General features: G+C 39.7%; 1 protein-coding gene across 12 annotated transcripts in view; it reads right to left on the bottom strand.

The window, feature by feature from the left end:
- The window catches only part of UVRAG (UV radiation resistance associated), a 329,617-nt gene that overhangs the window by 239,011 nt on the left and 73,364 nt on the right, over positions 1-17,242 (bottom strand). For all 12 annotated transcript variants that reach the window (XR_013404176.1, XR_013404177.1, XR_013404178.1 and 9 more), the window contains one exon: positions 13,620-13,694. Coding sequence is in view for 9 of the 12 variants with exons in the window: in XM_077963910.1 (XP_077820036.1) it covers positions 13,620-13,694 (75 nt within the window). In the remaining 3 variants the exon portion in view is untranslated. The remainder of the gene's footprint in view (positions 1-13,619; positions 13,695-17,242) is intronic.

Genomic DNA, 17,242 nt, shown 5'->3' with positions numbered 1-17,242 from the left:
GGTAAGAGGGGTAAGCAAATAGGCAATCAGAATATAATAGGATAAGGGTCAGTGACGAGGGAAATGTAATACCAGGTGCTACGGAAGCATATAAAAGGGATCTGTCCACACTGGACTTAAGAGGTACATCACAGAAAAACCTCCCTATGGAAATGGGGCCTTAGCTAAAACCTAAAACTGACGTGAACAAATCTTAGCCTAAGAAAGTATTAAGGATGGAGTGTTTAGAAATAAGGAATAGCAAGACCTCAAAATTCATTAATTATTGAGGGCAAACACTGCTGACAAGATTTGAATAAAGGAAGAACATGATGAGCATTTTAGAAAAATAAATCTGACTATAATGTCAAGAACCAGGAAAAAAGTAGCAGCCACCATCAGTAGTGATTGAAACACAGAAGAAGGGACTGAGGACAACTCTATGTTCTGACCTGAGAAAGTAGGTGGACTGTGGAACCATTCACTTCACTAAGAAACACAGCAGGAAGTATTGTGAGAGGGGAAGGGAAATGAGCTCAGTTTGGGCTATGGAGAGCATATGTATACCTGACACATCCAGGCAAATTTGACACATGTCCAGATACATGAAAATCTAAAGTGGAGGTGTATATCTGGGAGGAAAGCTCTTCCCAGCAGGACTTGCCAGTGTTCTATATTTATGCATAAAACCATGAGTGAGCTTTGAAAATAGTCTTCTTCTACTTGACCTAGGTAAAATAAGAAATCTTGATGGGCAAGGAAAAAAAAACAATGGCTCATCCTACTACTTGAGCACATTTTCAGATGCAATGAGTATACTTTTTTAAAATACAGTATTTGTTTGTATGACTACAGCTACCTAATGAATCAATAGACAGCCTGTGTTCCTAGGTGTATATGTTCATTTGGACATTAACAACACTTTTAGGTGTCAGCCAAATTTAAGCCAAAGAAAACTGTGCACGTATCTCTGTTAAGCATCATCAAGCCTTAGACACCCCTGGCTCTGAGATCTGATGAAACCCAGATGCTGAGTAGTTAAGGAAGAAAGGTGAGACCTCTTCTTAGACAATTAACCTGAGCTGAATGAGTACATCCCCTCAGATTTGGCCCAATGTTTGAGACAACAGAGAATGTTTTTCCTCTCCTTTAAAACAGTGAGAAGCACTGAGAAATAAGAATAGTATCATTAAGCAAAGATGTACAGATCCTGAAACTAAAATTAATGATTTTAAATTTAGATCAACAGAGATGAAGATGTTTTTGTTCATACTTCAAATATACTCAGAAAATAATCACAATCACAGGCACACACTCCAAGTATGAAGTGGACTAAGTGCCTTCAATGCTCCTCCATGACATGAGGACTGAAAGTAACCCTGCTAAAGTAGCCATCCCTTAAGCAAAAAGTCTACCTTAAAATAGAGATGGGAACAACGTGATCCTAGTAGACTTCATTCACTCATGGAAAAATACTCAGTAAGCAAAGTCTGAGACTTTAAAACTGAGTAAGGCATAACCTCAGCCCTAAATGAGCATACGCCTTAATAGGAAGAAAGGATGTATGCCCAAATTACTACAACCGTGAAAGCAGAGAGAAGAAAGAGAAGGCAACAGTGACAATATGTTAACGAGCATTCATGGAGAGAGAAAAAAAAGAGAGTGAGAGAAGATTCTCAGCTTTGTACAACAGTTGAAACAGAAACTGACTTACAGGATGGGGTGAGGGGGCTCAAAATGCCCTCTACACAAATCTAAACAAGAATGGTGAAAACAAGTTTTCAAAATATTAAACAAAACAAAATTTTAAACTCTCTGAATCCCCTGGTGAGAACAAGTCGAGCTCTGTTTCTGTTTACATCTCAAGAATCTAAAACATCTATATGAAGAACCATACGTGGCTTTGAATTTTAGAGTATTAAAAATTCTCAAAAATTGTGCTAAGAAGACAAGATCTTCCAAATTCATAACAGGAAACGTGGCGTTTTCCCAGATTATTCTCTGGCTTCAATGAAGAGAGAGAATGGGGACCACACTGCAGCAGCAGGGTTTATAAATATGAATTACAGGATAAGATGATTTTCCAAACATCTGTCAAAAGCTAATTCGATCCAAGAGAAAAGGGGGAAAAAAGACTTAGAGGGAAGCCAAATACAGTGACTAATGTGTGGAACTTTTGTGGACTTCAGTGGGTTGATGGTCTCATGGGCATTGCATGCCCACTCTACAATAATAAATGCCCAAAGTCTGCAGAATAAAGCACTGAGATACTGTTCAAAGTGTTTACACGTGTATTCTCTCATTTGATTCCCACAATGCACAACTGGTTATGCTTTGTGTTGGTTAATGTGAAGGCGGAGACTTTGTATGCTGTCACACTACATGAAGTGGGAAGAAATGTGGAGATGCCATGCAGCATAGTGGTTAAGAAAACAAGCCTTCAAATGAATCAGACCTGGGCTCGAATCATGGATCTGCTCTTCACCACCTATGCCATCTTGCTTGGGTCAGTAGTTTAATGCTTTCTTCTAAGGTACTTCACCCATAAAAGGAGGAGAACTTCCTCATGGGTCTGTTACACACAGATTAAATAAAAATATGTAACCTATCTGATATAGTGTCTCATAGCAGGCACTCAGTAAACGAAAACTGGCAATGGTAGTTTTTTTAAAGCTCTGCATTCCTGAGAAGAGAAATGGGAAAAATATTTTAAAATAAAACAAACAAAAACTCTATACCTACCTAGTATAATACTGTTAGTACACAATCACACCAGTTCAAATAGTTCAGAAATAAAATTTTACCCTGGATTTAATCTGGGCTCAGATCTCTAGATGTTTTATAATAAAGCAAGCGGCTATTATCAACAGCCCCTGAGGATTTTCCCAGTCTTCGTTTCTTCTATCGTTTCTTCTATTTTGTAAGGCAGGAGAAAGGAAAACTAAACAGAATATGCATAGGAATGGACTTTTTAAATGTTTTTCCAACTTTTGCTTGATAATGTACTAAAAGACCTGGACAGAAATATACCATATCCAGGTCCCTGTTATTAAAATATTGGCTTTACTTGGGACACTTAATCCCTACTTCTGAATGATGTCCTGCTTGCATACTGTGTGGGACGTGCTTTGGAAACAAGTTATCCATTAGAATGACTAGCAAGAGAAAATAACCATCTATTTAATTTCTCAGTTCTACAAAGTTAGCTACATGGAAATCTCTTAACTTCTCTGGGTTTCAGCATCTTTATCCTGAAAATGAAAATACTACTACTTGTCCACCTAAGATGCTATAAGTTAAAGGAGGTATCGCTAACAGTATATAATCAGAGTGAAATTAAATGATGGAAGAAACCTCCAACAAGAATTAAATGATGAAAATCTTCTATCACATCACCTCTTCACAGGTGGTATAGCATAATGAAGAAAGCGCATGTCTATAAAGAGGGAGAGATATGTTCTGATCCGGGTTCTGCCACAACTCCATCCTAGTATCTTGGCCATTCATTTTTATTCCGTAAGCACTTACTATATACCTATTAGATGCCTGCTACTGAGCCTGGTATTACAGATACAAAGTCAAGATACAGTTTGTACCTTCTAGAAAGAGAGACAGATATACAATTGAAAAAATTATAATAAACTCAACAGCTACTAACAGAGGTATGTCAAAAGGGCTTCAGGAGCAAAGAGAAAGGGGCAATTCATTGTATGGAAATGACTAAGTCAAGGAGTGAAAGGAAGTCACTTTGCCCCTCTGTGACTCAATTTCTTTTAAGCAAATCATGATAAATTGGCCCTACCTTCCTCTAAGGTTGTTATAAGCCTGGAGTGAAATTACTTATAGACAAATCTCTAAAGATTAAAGAGCTATGAAGGTAAGTATAGAGATATATAGAGATGAATAAATTATAGCAGCTGGTGGCTCATGCCTGTAATCCCAGCACTCTGGGAGGCCGAGGTGGGTAGATCACTTGAGCTCAGGAGTTCAAGACCAGCCTGGCCAATATGGTGAAACCCCATCTCTACTAAAAATACAAAAATTAGCTGGGTGTGGTGGCGGTTGCCTATAATCCCAGCTACTTGGGAGGCTGAAGCAGGATAATCGATTGAACCTGGGAGGTAGAGGTTGCAGTGAGCCAAGATCATGCCACTGCACTCCAGCCTGGGTGATAGAATGAGATTCCATCTCAAAAGTAATAATAAATAAAATAAATTATAGCTATGTCTAAGTTATCATTTGTAGTATGGAGTTAACTTGCCATGTCAAGTTCAAGAAATCATAAGCCCCCTGAATGTCAGTTTTTCCATCTACGAAATAAGAGTGTTGGGCTAGATAACTAATATTCCCTGCAGTGTTATACAGCTAATTAGGATTTTCTTACTTTTGAGATGAGGAACCTAAAACTAAGAGAAGTTCATTGATTTGCTCAAGGAGCACAGTACCAGAACAAATTGAAAAATATGAAATAAGGAGTTTTCATTTGTGCAGGCTTTCAAAACAGATCCTGAAACTTACTATAACTAAATCTTCAATCTCAGCCTATGTACTTGAGACAATCAAGTTATATGCTTATTTTTGTGAAATTCATCACCAGATTGCTATTTCAATGTCCTGAGTTTCTTTCATTCACAAAGATTTGCTCCTTTTGACTTGGATTCTATGCCTACTCTAATTTTTTCCATTAAAATGAGAAAGTATTGCCATCTACTGGACTGTAAAGATATTACTGCTATAGCTTCTAATCAGAAAATGAAATTCTTACTTATATCTCTATATATCTATATACTTATCTTCACAGCTCTTCAATCTTCAGAGATTTGTCTATAAGTAATTTCACTCCAGTGTTATAACAACTGGTCTAATGCTTTTGCGCCTTATCAATAGCACAACAGTTGGAGTAATTGTGCCATTATGAGTTACATAAGAATAAATACCAAAAGTTGAGGCTAGAGGGTAACCCAGGGTGGAACAAATATTAGCTACTCAAGATTTTTATTCTCAATTATTGCTATGATAGCCTGATAACCCTAAACACGCAAGCATTCACCTTCATTCACTAACAAATTTTTATTGAGTGCCTACTACATACCAGGCACTGTGCTAGAGATATAGTGTTAATACAATGGTAAGTATTAGAGATGTAATTCCTCTTATCATAGGATTTAGAGCCTAGTGAGTAGAAGTTTCCATTTACTGCAGTAGTAGTTGCCAAGAGTGCCTATAATTAATATCAATCTGACTCCAATAGCCATATTCCTAATGGCTAGGACTGTGCATTCATAAAAAGTAGCTGTCAGCAGTCCCACAAAAGAAGAGTGGTCACCAAAAGGAAATTCAGGCAAAGATAATCTTACCTGTATACATTAAAGACAAAATCCTGAATGGAGATCTGAAAGATTTCCAGCTTAATAGCTCAACAACCTTTTATTTCTCATCCTCCCCTAATCACCATCATAGCAGTTAAACCCACCTAGAAAATCCATGTAGAAATCTCTACAGGTCACCCAGCCTTATTCACCAACCTCCATCCACAATTTCAAGGTATAACAAAGCTCCTCTTTGCTTCCCAATAGTCACCAAACATTAAAACCTCTTCCTGAAGTGCTCTTCAAATTATTTAAGGTTCTGCTATAACTCACCTGCATTATTTGCAAGATGCAAACAAATGACACCAAAAACAATTGTTCAAACTAAACTCATTTGTAAACTGGATGTCTTCTGGAATATATGCTGTCTTATCTCCTCAACAAAGAAAATAAATTTGTGAATCCACGTCTTATACTTTTGTATCCCACAGTACCTAGTTTAATAATAGGCTTATAGTAGGTGCTTGATATTTTTTACCAGGAAAAAAAAAATCATGAATCACTTTTACAACCAAGATAAAAATCTGTACCATCACTTATTCAACTTATCTTTTGTCTGAATTGCTATTAAACACTTAAGACTGCAGTATCTGGCCAGGTGTGGTGGCTCACGCCTGTAACCCCAACACTTTGGGAGGCCAAGGTAGGAGGATCATTTGAGCCCAGCAGTTCCAGACCATCCTGGGCAACACAGTGAGACCTCATCTCTATTTTTTTTTCCTTTAAAAAAAAAAAAAAAGACTGCCACATTTGGATGCCAAATAAAGACCATTTTGCTATTACAATTAACAAGAATGTATCACTCCCTAATAATGCCAGAATAGGTAACTGAACAAAGGATTAAAATTCAGTGTTTAGTGAACAATTTTTCAGTATATTAAGTAGTGTCCAACACACTTCTGGAAGTGAAAATGAACTACTTAGCCACTGTATTCTATAGTTAAGAGATTTTGGTTCCTAAAAACTCAACAGAAAGATGTAAAGCCTTTGAGAGAAGCAGATAAATAAAGAGGGAAAAGTTATGAACAGATAAGTAATTTCAGCTTTTAGATCCATAGTGGCTGAAGACATATGAAGAGAATGTAGACAGAGGGAGTATTAGCATCAACATAATCAGCAGCAATAATAATAAAACTGTTTCTGGCCACAGCTAATGTAAAAAAGAAGAATGCCAAAGAACTGGTCAACAAAAATTTTAGGCATTACTGAAAGCTGCTTTAAAATGTGCTCTGGGCCGGGTGCGGTGGCTCAAGCCTGTAATCCCAGCACTTTAGGAGGCCGAGACGGGTGGATCACAAGGTCAGGAGATCGAGACCATCCTGGCTAACACGGTGAAATCCCGTCTCTACTAAAAAAATACAAAAAAAAAAAAAAAAACTAGCCGGGCGAGGTGGCGGGCACCTGTAGTCCCAGCTACTCGGGAGGCTGAGGCAGGAGAATGGCTCCAAAAAAAAAAAAAAATGTGCTCTGTCATTGCTTCCTAAGAATAACTTTTCCTCTTCTGTATAAAATACTCATTCTTAAAATTTAATCCTGTTCTCAAAGCCTTGTTACTTTAGCATTTTTAAGGTTTGAAATGAAATACTTCAAACCTATATGACATCCATTTATAATTATTGTGATTACAAATATATTTGGACTTAATGTTACCCCCACACTACATGTTTCTTTTTACCTTTTGTTTCCTTTTTTGTTTCCTACCAAGTTGACAAAGCTTTCTATACTTCCTATTTCTTTTTTCCTCTGCTAATTAGAAATCTATAATCTCTGTTTTCCAACTTTTTTTTTTTTTTTTGGTAGAGACGGGAGTCTCTCTTTGTTGCCCAGGTTGGTCTCAAACTCCTGGCTTCAAACAATCCTCCCACTTCAGCTTCTCAAAGTGCTAGGATTATACGGTCTGGGCACGGTGCCTTATGGCTGTAATCCCCACACTTTGGGAGGCTAAGGCGGACGGATCACTTGGGATCAGGAGTTCGAGACCAAAGTGCTGGGATTACAGGGGTGAGCCACCACACCCAGCCCTCTGATTTTAGCCTTTACTAGGTATCCTTAAATTTTTAACATGTACACTTGACCACAGTTTTTTCTAGCAAATTCTAAAGCTGGTTACTATCTTTATCCTCTTCCCAAACAAATCAGTGACGTCAGTGAGTCTTAACCCTTTGAACACCCACTCTCATTATTGTTGTCTAGGGCAATGCTTTTCACTCTCTGTGGGGTAGGACCAGTTGGCTGGATTTGTTGTTGTTGTTGTTGTTGTTGTTCATTCCATTGTGAACTGATATTTTCGTAAAACACAATGAAGAGTCACAATAACGTCATATTGCTATAGAAGTTCTGTAACTTTTACCCTTACTTTTTCCACGTTGCTCACCACAGATTGTGACAGACAGTTCCTAGACGAGCACTGGTCCAGACTACACATTTTGAATAACAATGGCCTGGTTTGTTTCACCTTAAAGCACATATGCTTATCAGATATTTATTTTTGTTTGTTAGCTTACAGTCAGAAATTAAATTCACTAATGTTTTAACCATTTGTATACCCCTTGCTGTTTTCTTACATACTACATGCTCCATTTGGTATCATTTTCTATTTGCATCATTCAGCATGGGTAAAGGGTCTGTGGGAAGTAAACTCTCAATCTTTATGCATTTAAAACTATCCCTGCCAGGTGCAGTGGTTCACACCTATAATCCCTGCTACTCCGAGGTGGGACTGGGCAACAGAGTGAGACGCTGTCTCAATCAATCAATAAAATGCTCTCTCTCTCACCCTCACTTTTTTTTTTCTGTCACATAGGCCAGAGTGCAGTGGTGCGATCATAGCTCACTGCAGCCTTGAATTTCTGGCTCAAACAATCCTTCCACCTCAGCCTCCCAAGCAGCTTAGACTATAGGCATGTACCATGCCTGGCTAATTTTTTTTTTTTAATTTTATAGAGATAGTATTTCATTATGTTGCCCTAGCTGGTCTCAAATTACCCTCACTCTTGACTAAAAGTTTACTAGAAACAGAATTAATTATTAATAGCACATTGAAGACATAGTTCTTCTGGCATCTACTGTTGTTGATGAGAAGTCTGCCATCAGCCTAATTCGTAAATAATAGTATTTCCTTTCTCGCTGGTAGCTTTTCAAATTTCCCCTTTTAGGATTATTCTTAAAGTTGTGCAGTTTCTCTAAGCTGTCTTTTCTCGGCCCCTTCTGTAATAGGGAGAGCCCCACTCAGCTTTTTGTGCTCATTTTGCCCTGAGAAGCCCATCTTTCTGTCTACTTCTGGGCAGGACGGCCAGAAGGCCCAAGTCTTCTGCTTCTTCCCACTTCTTTTGAGTTTCTATTACATTTCTGTTCAGGAGATGTTTATTGCCTTGGTTTCTTGTTTGTTTTAGGAAGAAATATTTCTTCTTTTTTTTTTTTTTTGAGACGGAGTCTTCCTCTGTCACCCAGGCTGGAGTGCAGTGGCATGATCTCGGCTCACTGCAACCTCCACCTCCTGGGTTCAAGCAATTCTCCTGCCTCAGCCTCAGAGTAGCTGGGATTACAGGCGCCTGCCACCATGCCTGGCTAATTTTTGTATTTTCAGTAGAGATGGGGTTTTGCCATGTTGGCCAGGATAGTCGTGAATGCCTGACCTTGTGATCCACCTGTCTCGGCCTCCCAAAGTGCTGAGATTACAGGCGTGAACCACCACACCGGCCAGGAATATTTCTTTTACATTTCTCTGATTTCATCAATCCTTGCTTTTTGTTTGGTGCTGAGGAAGGGTCTCAAAGTGTACACTAACAATGTCATCTTGACTGGAAACTCTGCTTGCAGCTTTGTTAAAAAAGGCAAAAAAGGTTTTTTAAGGTTCAGTCTACATGTCAGGTGTTCATTTGAAAGCTGGTAAAGGGGGCCAAGATCTGCTGAACTTACCCATTAACAAAGCTCACTAACTGAAGGACAATAGGGGAAAGTACACCACTTACTACGATCATATATTCAATAAGCATGTACTGACCATCTGCTTTTGAATCGCAGCTCTGCTACTTAGGGAGCTGTGTAATTTGGGGACGGTTACTTAAGTTCTCTGTACCAGTGTCCTCTTCTATGAAAGGCCAAGTGTGAGGTTTAAATAAGGTAGAATGTGTAAAGTGTTTAGCATAGTGCCAGCACAGAAGTGCTCACTAAATACTAGCTATTATTCCTGTTAGAGGGAAACACTTCCTCTGCATTCCCATGTTCCTACACAGGAGACAAATGCCCCACTCCATTTCTCAGGAGAAAAGGTCATGAAAAGAGCAATTGCAGCTTCTCTTTGTCCTCCACTCACTCCTCTCCAGGACCAGCAGATGACTGATCTGACAGCTGGGCTTCAGAGATGGACCTATGTGTGACTGGCTTAATTCTTTCTAGGTTATCTGCAATCAGAAACAACCTATCTAACCACGCATACAAACTTCGCTTCTGGCTTGGAGGCTCAGGCTTTGTTCCTATAAGAGGAAGACTTTGGTTTCATTTGTTTTGTTATTTTGTGAGGGAGGTTCAGTCCAGGAAGAAGTATATAGAAGGAATCGACAAGCATTTTTAGTCACAGCAAACTGTCAGTCACAGAATTTAAACCACATTTGTCCGTCAGTTTTATTAACAATAAAGCCAATGTTCTGATCTCCATTTATCTATCACCTATCCTTCCCGCCCCCCTGCCGCCGAGACAGGGTCTCGTCTGTGGCCCAGGCTGGAGTGCGGTGGCACCATCAGGGCTCACTGCACCACCAACATCCCGGTCTCAAGCAATCCTCCCGCCTCAGCCCCTCAAGTTGCTAGGACTACAGACACATGTCACCACACCTGACTAATTTTTTGTTTGATTTTAGTACAGATGAGGTCTCGCTATGTTGCCCAGACTGGTCTTGAACTCCTGAGCTCAAGTGATCCTCCCAGCTCAGCCTCCCAAAATCCACTGGGATTACAGACTATCACCTATTTCTGAACTTGCTCCAAACTCAGGAGAAGAAAGGGGTATTAGTTATTGGCTTACTCAAATCTTCAACAGCTCTGAGGATTTGGCTATAAGGTTCTTGGGGGATTAAATACAATAATAGATGTAAAGCTCTTACAGTGTTTGACATACAGTGATGCTCAATACATTTTAGCTATTAATACTATCATTATATGTGCCAGGTATTGTCCTAAAAGGTGAGTTATACCAGTTGCAGGAGGAACTTAATGCTGCAACAGTATTAGAACAGTTAACCCTGTACATGAGATATTATAAACAGCAGCAGTAGCAGTCCCACAATTATTTCATTAAATCACAAACACTTCTACTAAGCAAACTGCATACGCCAAGAACTGTGGGAGATGCTGGGAATTCAATATTATTTACAGAAATCTGTCCTTCAAAAGCTTACAGGCTAGAAAAGAAGAAAGACAAGCCTAGTTGCAAAGTGGTATATCCTATGTCAAAGGTACACATAGCATGTTGATGCTTAGAAGAGGAGAGCTTTGAAATAAAGAAAAATGTCTATCAGAGTTTGAACTGAATTTTGAAGAAGTCACCTGAATAACTTCCATTTTGGTAAATCCAGTGGGCAATTTTCGGTCCTCCTATTTGATCACTCTCTCCTCTTAAAAAACAAGCAAAAGGACAAACAATAACAACAACAACAACAACAAAAACCCTTTCTTTCTTTGTACTTTGAGATTCTACACAAAACTTTGCTCTCTTTACCTTGGACTACTTCTTCTCAGTCATGTTTTCTGGTGCCCCCTTGTCTATGTGGCCTTTAAAAGCTGGAGGTCTTCCAGGCTTGGGCACCTAGCCCTCTTTCTTCCTACAGTACTGCCTGTTCCTAGCCCATCTTATCCCCACTCACGACTTCAATGACTATTTGTCATTGGCCCCACATAAATATTTCTAACCCAGTCCTCTCCTCTGAATTTCAGACTCATATATCCAAATGCCTACTTCCATCTACACATGGATGTCTCAAAGGCATCTCAAACTCCACAGGATCAAATATCAACTCACAATCTGCCTCCACCAAACCTGGTTTTCCTCCAGTGTCTCTTAGTTTTCTCAGTGCCTGACACCTTTTTCCATCCAGTTACTTCATCTAAGCCAGAAACCCAAAAGTCATCCATGACACCTCCTTTTTCTTATGCCTTAAATTCAAATCATCAGCAAGTCCTAATGATTTTATCTACTAAAACTTTCTTAAATCTATCTTCTCTCTATTCTGCTGTCATCCTGTTTCAAAGTATCACATCTCTTATCTGATACACTGTAAGATCCTCCTTACTGATCTCCCACAAATATTCTTGCCTCTTCTACAATCAGTCTCTACTGCAGCCAGAATGAAATTATTGAAACGCAAATCTGATAATTTCACTGCTGTGCTAAAAATCCTTTCACACAGACCCTGTTCTTAGGATAAAATCCTTTAAAAGTTGTGTGCTGTGGTCCCTGCCTAGCTCTCCCGCCCCATCGGGTATCACTCTCCCCTCATTGCTCTGACCTTCCTTTAGTTCCTAAAACTCACCATGTTCCCTTCTATTTCATGGTCTTCCAACACATTAACCTCCACTGCCTGAAATATTCTCTCTATTCAGCCCCTACTCCCTTTACACAGTTCACTTCTATTCATCATCTGGAGTATAGCTTAAAAAGTCAAGTCCCCAAGAAGACCTTTCTTGAGCCCTTAGAATAGGTTAGGCCCTCCTTATATGCTTATATAGCATTTACCACCATTTGTGTTTACATGTTTATCTGTTAGATTACTGTATCAGTGTTTGCCTCCTCCATATACTCCACAACAGCAGGAAATTATCCATTTGCTCACCACTGTGTTCTTAGCACTCGGAGTACAGTACAGTGGCTGACATACAGCAGGCACTCAACAAAATGTTGTTGGAAAAAATGAAGTACTCTAAGCAATAGCATTTCAGACAACCAAGAGCTATGAAGCAACATGATCACTAAGAGCAAATAATGCACAGGGTTGCTAAGTAAAATACCATAGTAGAATAGAAAAAGCACAGGCTTTAGAGGCAGGCAGCCTGAAATTTCAGCTCAGCTAGATGGATGAACCTATGAAGTTCATCTCAAACAACCTTTTTCCTTAACTATAAAACGGAAAGGACAAAACATACCACATTGGTTTTGGCTAGTATTAACTGGGGAAAAGGACAAGAATCAGCTGGCACAGTACCATAGATAGTAGGTACTTGGCAAATATGAATTCACTTCCTTTTCCTTTCTCTAATAACTTTTAGATGTAGAGATAATGCTGACTATGAAACAAGCTGATTCATAGTTTCTTAAATGTATTGAAAGTTATGAGAGATCTGAAACATTTAATAAAACTGTATTGCATTTAATCAAAATTCGCCATCCTTTCTTAACCCCCCAAAAATTATGTAGAATAAGAGAAAACAGCTAGTTCCATATTTCCTTTAGAAAAATTAATATAATCTGGATTTAGAATAGATGGACTGGATGGTTATGTGCCTTATAGAATGAGTTTTCACATTAAAAAGATTCACCTGGCCGGGCGCAGTGGCTCAAGCCTGTAATCCCAGCACTTTGGGAGGCCGAGACGGGCGGATCACGAGGTCAGGAGATCGAGACCATCCTGGCTAACACGGTGAAACCCCATCTCTACTAAAAAATACAAAAAAACTAGCCGGGCGAAGTGGCGGGCGCCTGTGGTCCCAGCTACTCGGGAGGCTGAGGCAGGAGAATGGCGTAAACCCGGGAGGCGGAGCTTGCAGTGAGCTGAGATCCGGCCACTGCACTCCAGCCTGGGCGACAGAGCCAGACTCAGTCTCAAAAAAAAAAAAAAAAAAAAATGGCTCAAGCCTGTAATCCCAGCACTTTGGGAGGCCGAGGCGGGTGGATCACGAGGTCAGAAGATCGAGACCATCCTGGCTAACATGGTGAAACCCCGTCTCTACTAAAAATACAAAAAACTAGCCGGGCGAGGTGGCGGGCGCCTGTAGTCCCAGCTACTTGGAGGCTGAGGCGGGAGAATGGCGTAAACCTGGGAGGTGGAGCTTGCAGTGAGCAGAGATCGCGCCACTGCACTCCAGCGTGGGCGACACAGCGAGACTCCGTCTCAAAAAAAAAAAAAAAAAAAAAAAAAGATTCACCTTAAGCCACATTGAGCAACAAATTTAAAGCATGATTCTATTTACACAGAGCTTTTCAGGATTCTATCTACCCTGTACACCTGCAAGGCACACCTGCACTGAACAAAATTCATAACATCAGAAGGATCCTCTTACCTTATGTTCAAATGGAGCACCATAGTAGCCGTCATTCAGCCCAAAAATTATTTCATTTTGGTTTCGGGCATGAATCTAAGAGAGGAGAAAAATACAGTCAGTATTCGTTATTTTTATTCCAATCATGTTTTAATATAACCAGAGAATGACAGTTATAACAGGATCTACTTCAATACAGAGAAACAGGCTGACTACATCTAAACATACTAGCAGAAAACCAATCACTATTCAAAAGACCAGGAGATCAATTCAGCATTTCCTGCTTTAGTCAAAGGCCTTGCAAAACTATCAGATGCCATCACAGGCACCATCACTCACATATCTTTCACAAACATTTCCTGAGGTTGTTACAGAATGGCTATTCCTGAACAAGAGGGCATTCAGAGGCATATTCTACACTCTCTGAACCCAAAGAAAACACAATTCATTAAGTCTAAAAGTAATTTTTAAAATACGAAACCTAGGCCTGGCACTGTAGCTCATGTCTATATTCCCAGCACTTTGGGAGGCAGAGACGGGTAGATAGATAGCTTAAGCTCAGGAGTTCAAGACCAGCCTGGGCAACATAGCGAGACCTCTTCTCTACAAATAACAATAACAATAAAAAATATTAGCCGGGCGTGATGGTGCACGCCTATGGTCCCAGCTACTCGAAAGGCTGAGGTGGGAAGACTGCTGGAGCCTGGGCGGTCAAGGCTTCAGTGAGCCATGATCACACCACTGCACTCCACCATGGGTGAGGGAGCACAACCTCATCTTAAAAAGAAGAAAAAAAATGAAGCCCTAGAACCAACATAAAAGATTAATATATTCTATTTTCAAAAAGACAGTTTTTTAAAAGGCAATAGCATCCAATCCCTAAACCACTCTCTTTTATTATTGTCTGCAAACCACTCTATTTCAGAGGAGGTGAGCTTCAGTCAGTGCATCCCAAATTAAACTTCATTTAAAAGGTGGAAGGAATAAAACTTTAAAAATTAAGGAATTGAGGCCAGGCTCCGGTGACTCACGCCTGTAATCCCAGCACTTCGGGAGGCGGAGGCGGGCGGATCACTTGAGGTCAGAAATGAGACCAGTCTGGCCAACATGGCGAAACCATGTTTCTACTAAAAATACAAAACTTGGGGCCAGGTGAGTTGGTTCACACCTGTAATCCCAGCACTTTGAGAGGCCAAGGTGGGCGGACCACGAGGTCAGGAGCTGGAGATCATCCTGGTTAACGTGGTGAAACCCCGTCTCTACTAAAAATACAAAAAATTAGCCGGACGTGGTGGCGGCCGTCTGTAGTCCCAGATACTCGGGAAGCTGAGGCAGGAGAATGGCGTGAACCCCGGAGGCGGAGCTTGCAGTGAGCCGAGATCCGGCCATTGCACTGCAGCCCGGGCGACAGAGGGAGACTCTGTCTCAAAAAAAAAAAAAAAAGAAAGAAAGAAAGAAAAGAAAAGAAAAAGAAATTAGCTGGGCGTGGCAGTGTACATGTGTTATTCCAGCTACTAGGGACGCTGAGTGAGGCAGAATTGTTTGAACCTGGAAGGCGGAGGTTGCAGTGAGCCGAGATCGCACCACTGCACTCCAGCCTGGGCTACAGAGCGAGACTCCGTCTCAAAAAAAAAAAAAAAAAAAAAAATTAAGGAACTCAGATTAAAAAAATAACTCGAAGTAGTATAAAGTGTCCAACTATTAAATATATAAATAGATTTAGTTAATTCATCAGAAAGAGTTGTGGCAAAACAATTAAATAAAATTCTTGGCCGGGCGCGGTGGCTCACGCCTGTAATCCCAGCACTTTGGGAGGCCGAGGCGGGCGGATCACAAGGTCAGGAGATCGAGACCACGGTGAAACCCCGTCTCTACTAAAAATACAAAAAAATTAGCCGGGCGCGGTTGTGGGCGCCTGTAGTCCCAGCTACTCGGGAGGCTGAGGCAGGAGAATGGCGTGAACCCGGAAGGCGGAGCTTGCAGTGAGCCGAGATCGCGCCACTGCACTCCAGCCTGGGCTGGGCGACAGAGCGAGACTCCGTCTCAAAAAAAAAAAATAAATAAATAAATAAATAAATAAAAATAAAATTCTTCTGCCCTGAAGGTTTTAAGTGAAAGTCCAAGTGGGGGAAAGACAAGAAGGACTACCAGAACAGAATCTCTCCTTTCTCTACCTAGAGATGGAAAACAGTCAAAGCCAGCAGCAGAACATTACTGTGAACATTTCCCTGACTTCCATATCTCCCACCTCTATCACGAAAGCAAAATCAATCACATACTCCCTGTTTATCCACATCATTTACTGAACTGAATACAATACCAAAAGATGAGTCTGCAATCATAAACTTAAAATAAAAACTGTAAATCAATCTCAAGGAGTTTTTCATCTTAGAAAAGAGAAAACATTATGGAAGCAGTCTCAAGATTAGAAGGATCCTGAAATTTTATAAACATAAAACACTTTTACACATATATACCTGGGGAAAAAAAGATTAAAATTATATTCACCAAAATGTTAACAATGGTTACAGCTGGGCAGAAGAATTATGTGTAATTTTTTATTCTCTTTACTGTGCTTTTCTAAACTGTCCAAATTGTCCACAAAGAAAATTAGAAGAAAATAAAAATACACACTTAAAGAAAGGGATGGGGAGAGCATGGGGAGAAACAAATCTAACATGAAGGTGAAGTTCTCAAAGTGTAAACTTCATGAAGACGGGCATTAAAATAGTTTGTCGAAAAATAAGAAACAATATAGTACTAGTACTTGAAAAGATATGGGGCTAAAAAGTAAGTAACCTGAGTTCTAATTCCAACTCTAACTGTTTCATAAGGAGCTCTTCAGAGAAATGAACTTTGACTTGTTTTACAGCCCTGATACCCTGCACTCTACCCAACATATAGTAGTTTAGCAATGTTAACGGTGTATACTTTAATTCCTTCATCAGCCAAACACCAGAAAACATTTCCTGCCCTATCTTGCACGAGGGTCATAAAAACAAAACGAGATAATGAGATGTGAAAGTATTTTTGGAAATTAGAGGTAAAAATCATTGATTAAAAAATCTAATAATGTATTACGAATCAGGCAACCATAAAGTTCAGAAAGATCCCTTTGTTCCTAACAAACGTGCTTAACAAAACTGGCGATATCATGTTACACACTACTGTGTACATTTCAGAACTGTTAAATTATGCTAATAAGCGTAATGTGTACTATCCTTTACTTATCAATTATAAGTTAATGGCCTAACAATAATTGTGTTAGAATCCTAATATGGAAACTATAGAACTTAAAACTTAACCACAACCTCATATTTTAATATCTTATGAAAAACAGCATACTTTTTAAGACAGCTGCTAAGATTAGTGAAATGAGTAATATATACAGTCTGAGCAATGAAACAACTAATGGCCTAAATCCACCAAACACTGTGTGATCTTTGGCAAATCACTTAATCTTTCTGAGCTTGTTTTCTTAAATACTGAGGAAGAGAACAATACTTGCTCACATGATCTTCAAAAAGCTCCAGGTCATTGTATGTATGTAAAAAGATACCCAAACACTAACAATTGCTGTTGTTATTAATACCAAAACTAAGCACAAGAATTTCTTCCGTAACACAAAAGTTAGGATGATACAT

Source organism: Macaca mulatta, chromosome 14 (genome assembly GCF_049350105.2).
Source record: "Macaca mulatta isolate MMU2019108-1 chromosome 14, T2T-MMU8v2.0, whole genome shotgun sequence".
NCBI classification, from domain to species: Eukaryota; Metazoa; Chordata; class Mammalia; order Primates; family Cercopithecidae; genus Macaca; species Macaca mulatta.
The sequence above is the reverse complement of the archived record's forward strand: the minus strand, read 5'-3'. Positions and strand labels throughout refer to the sequence as shown.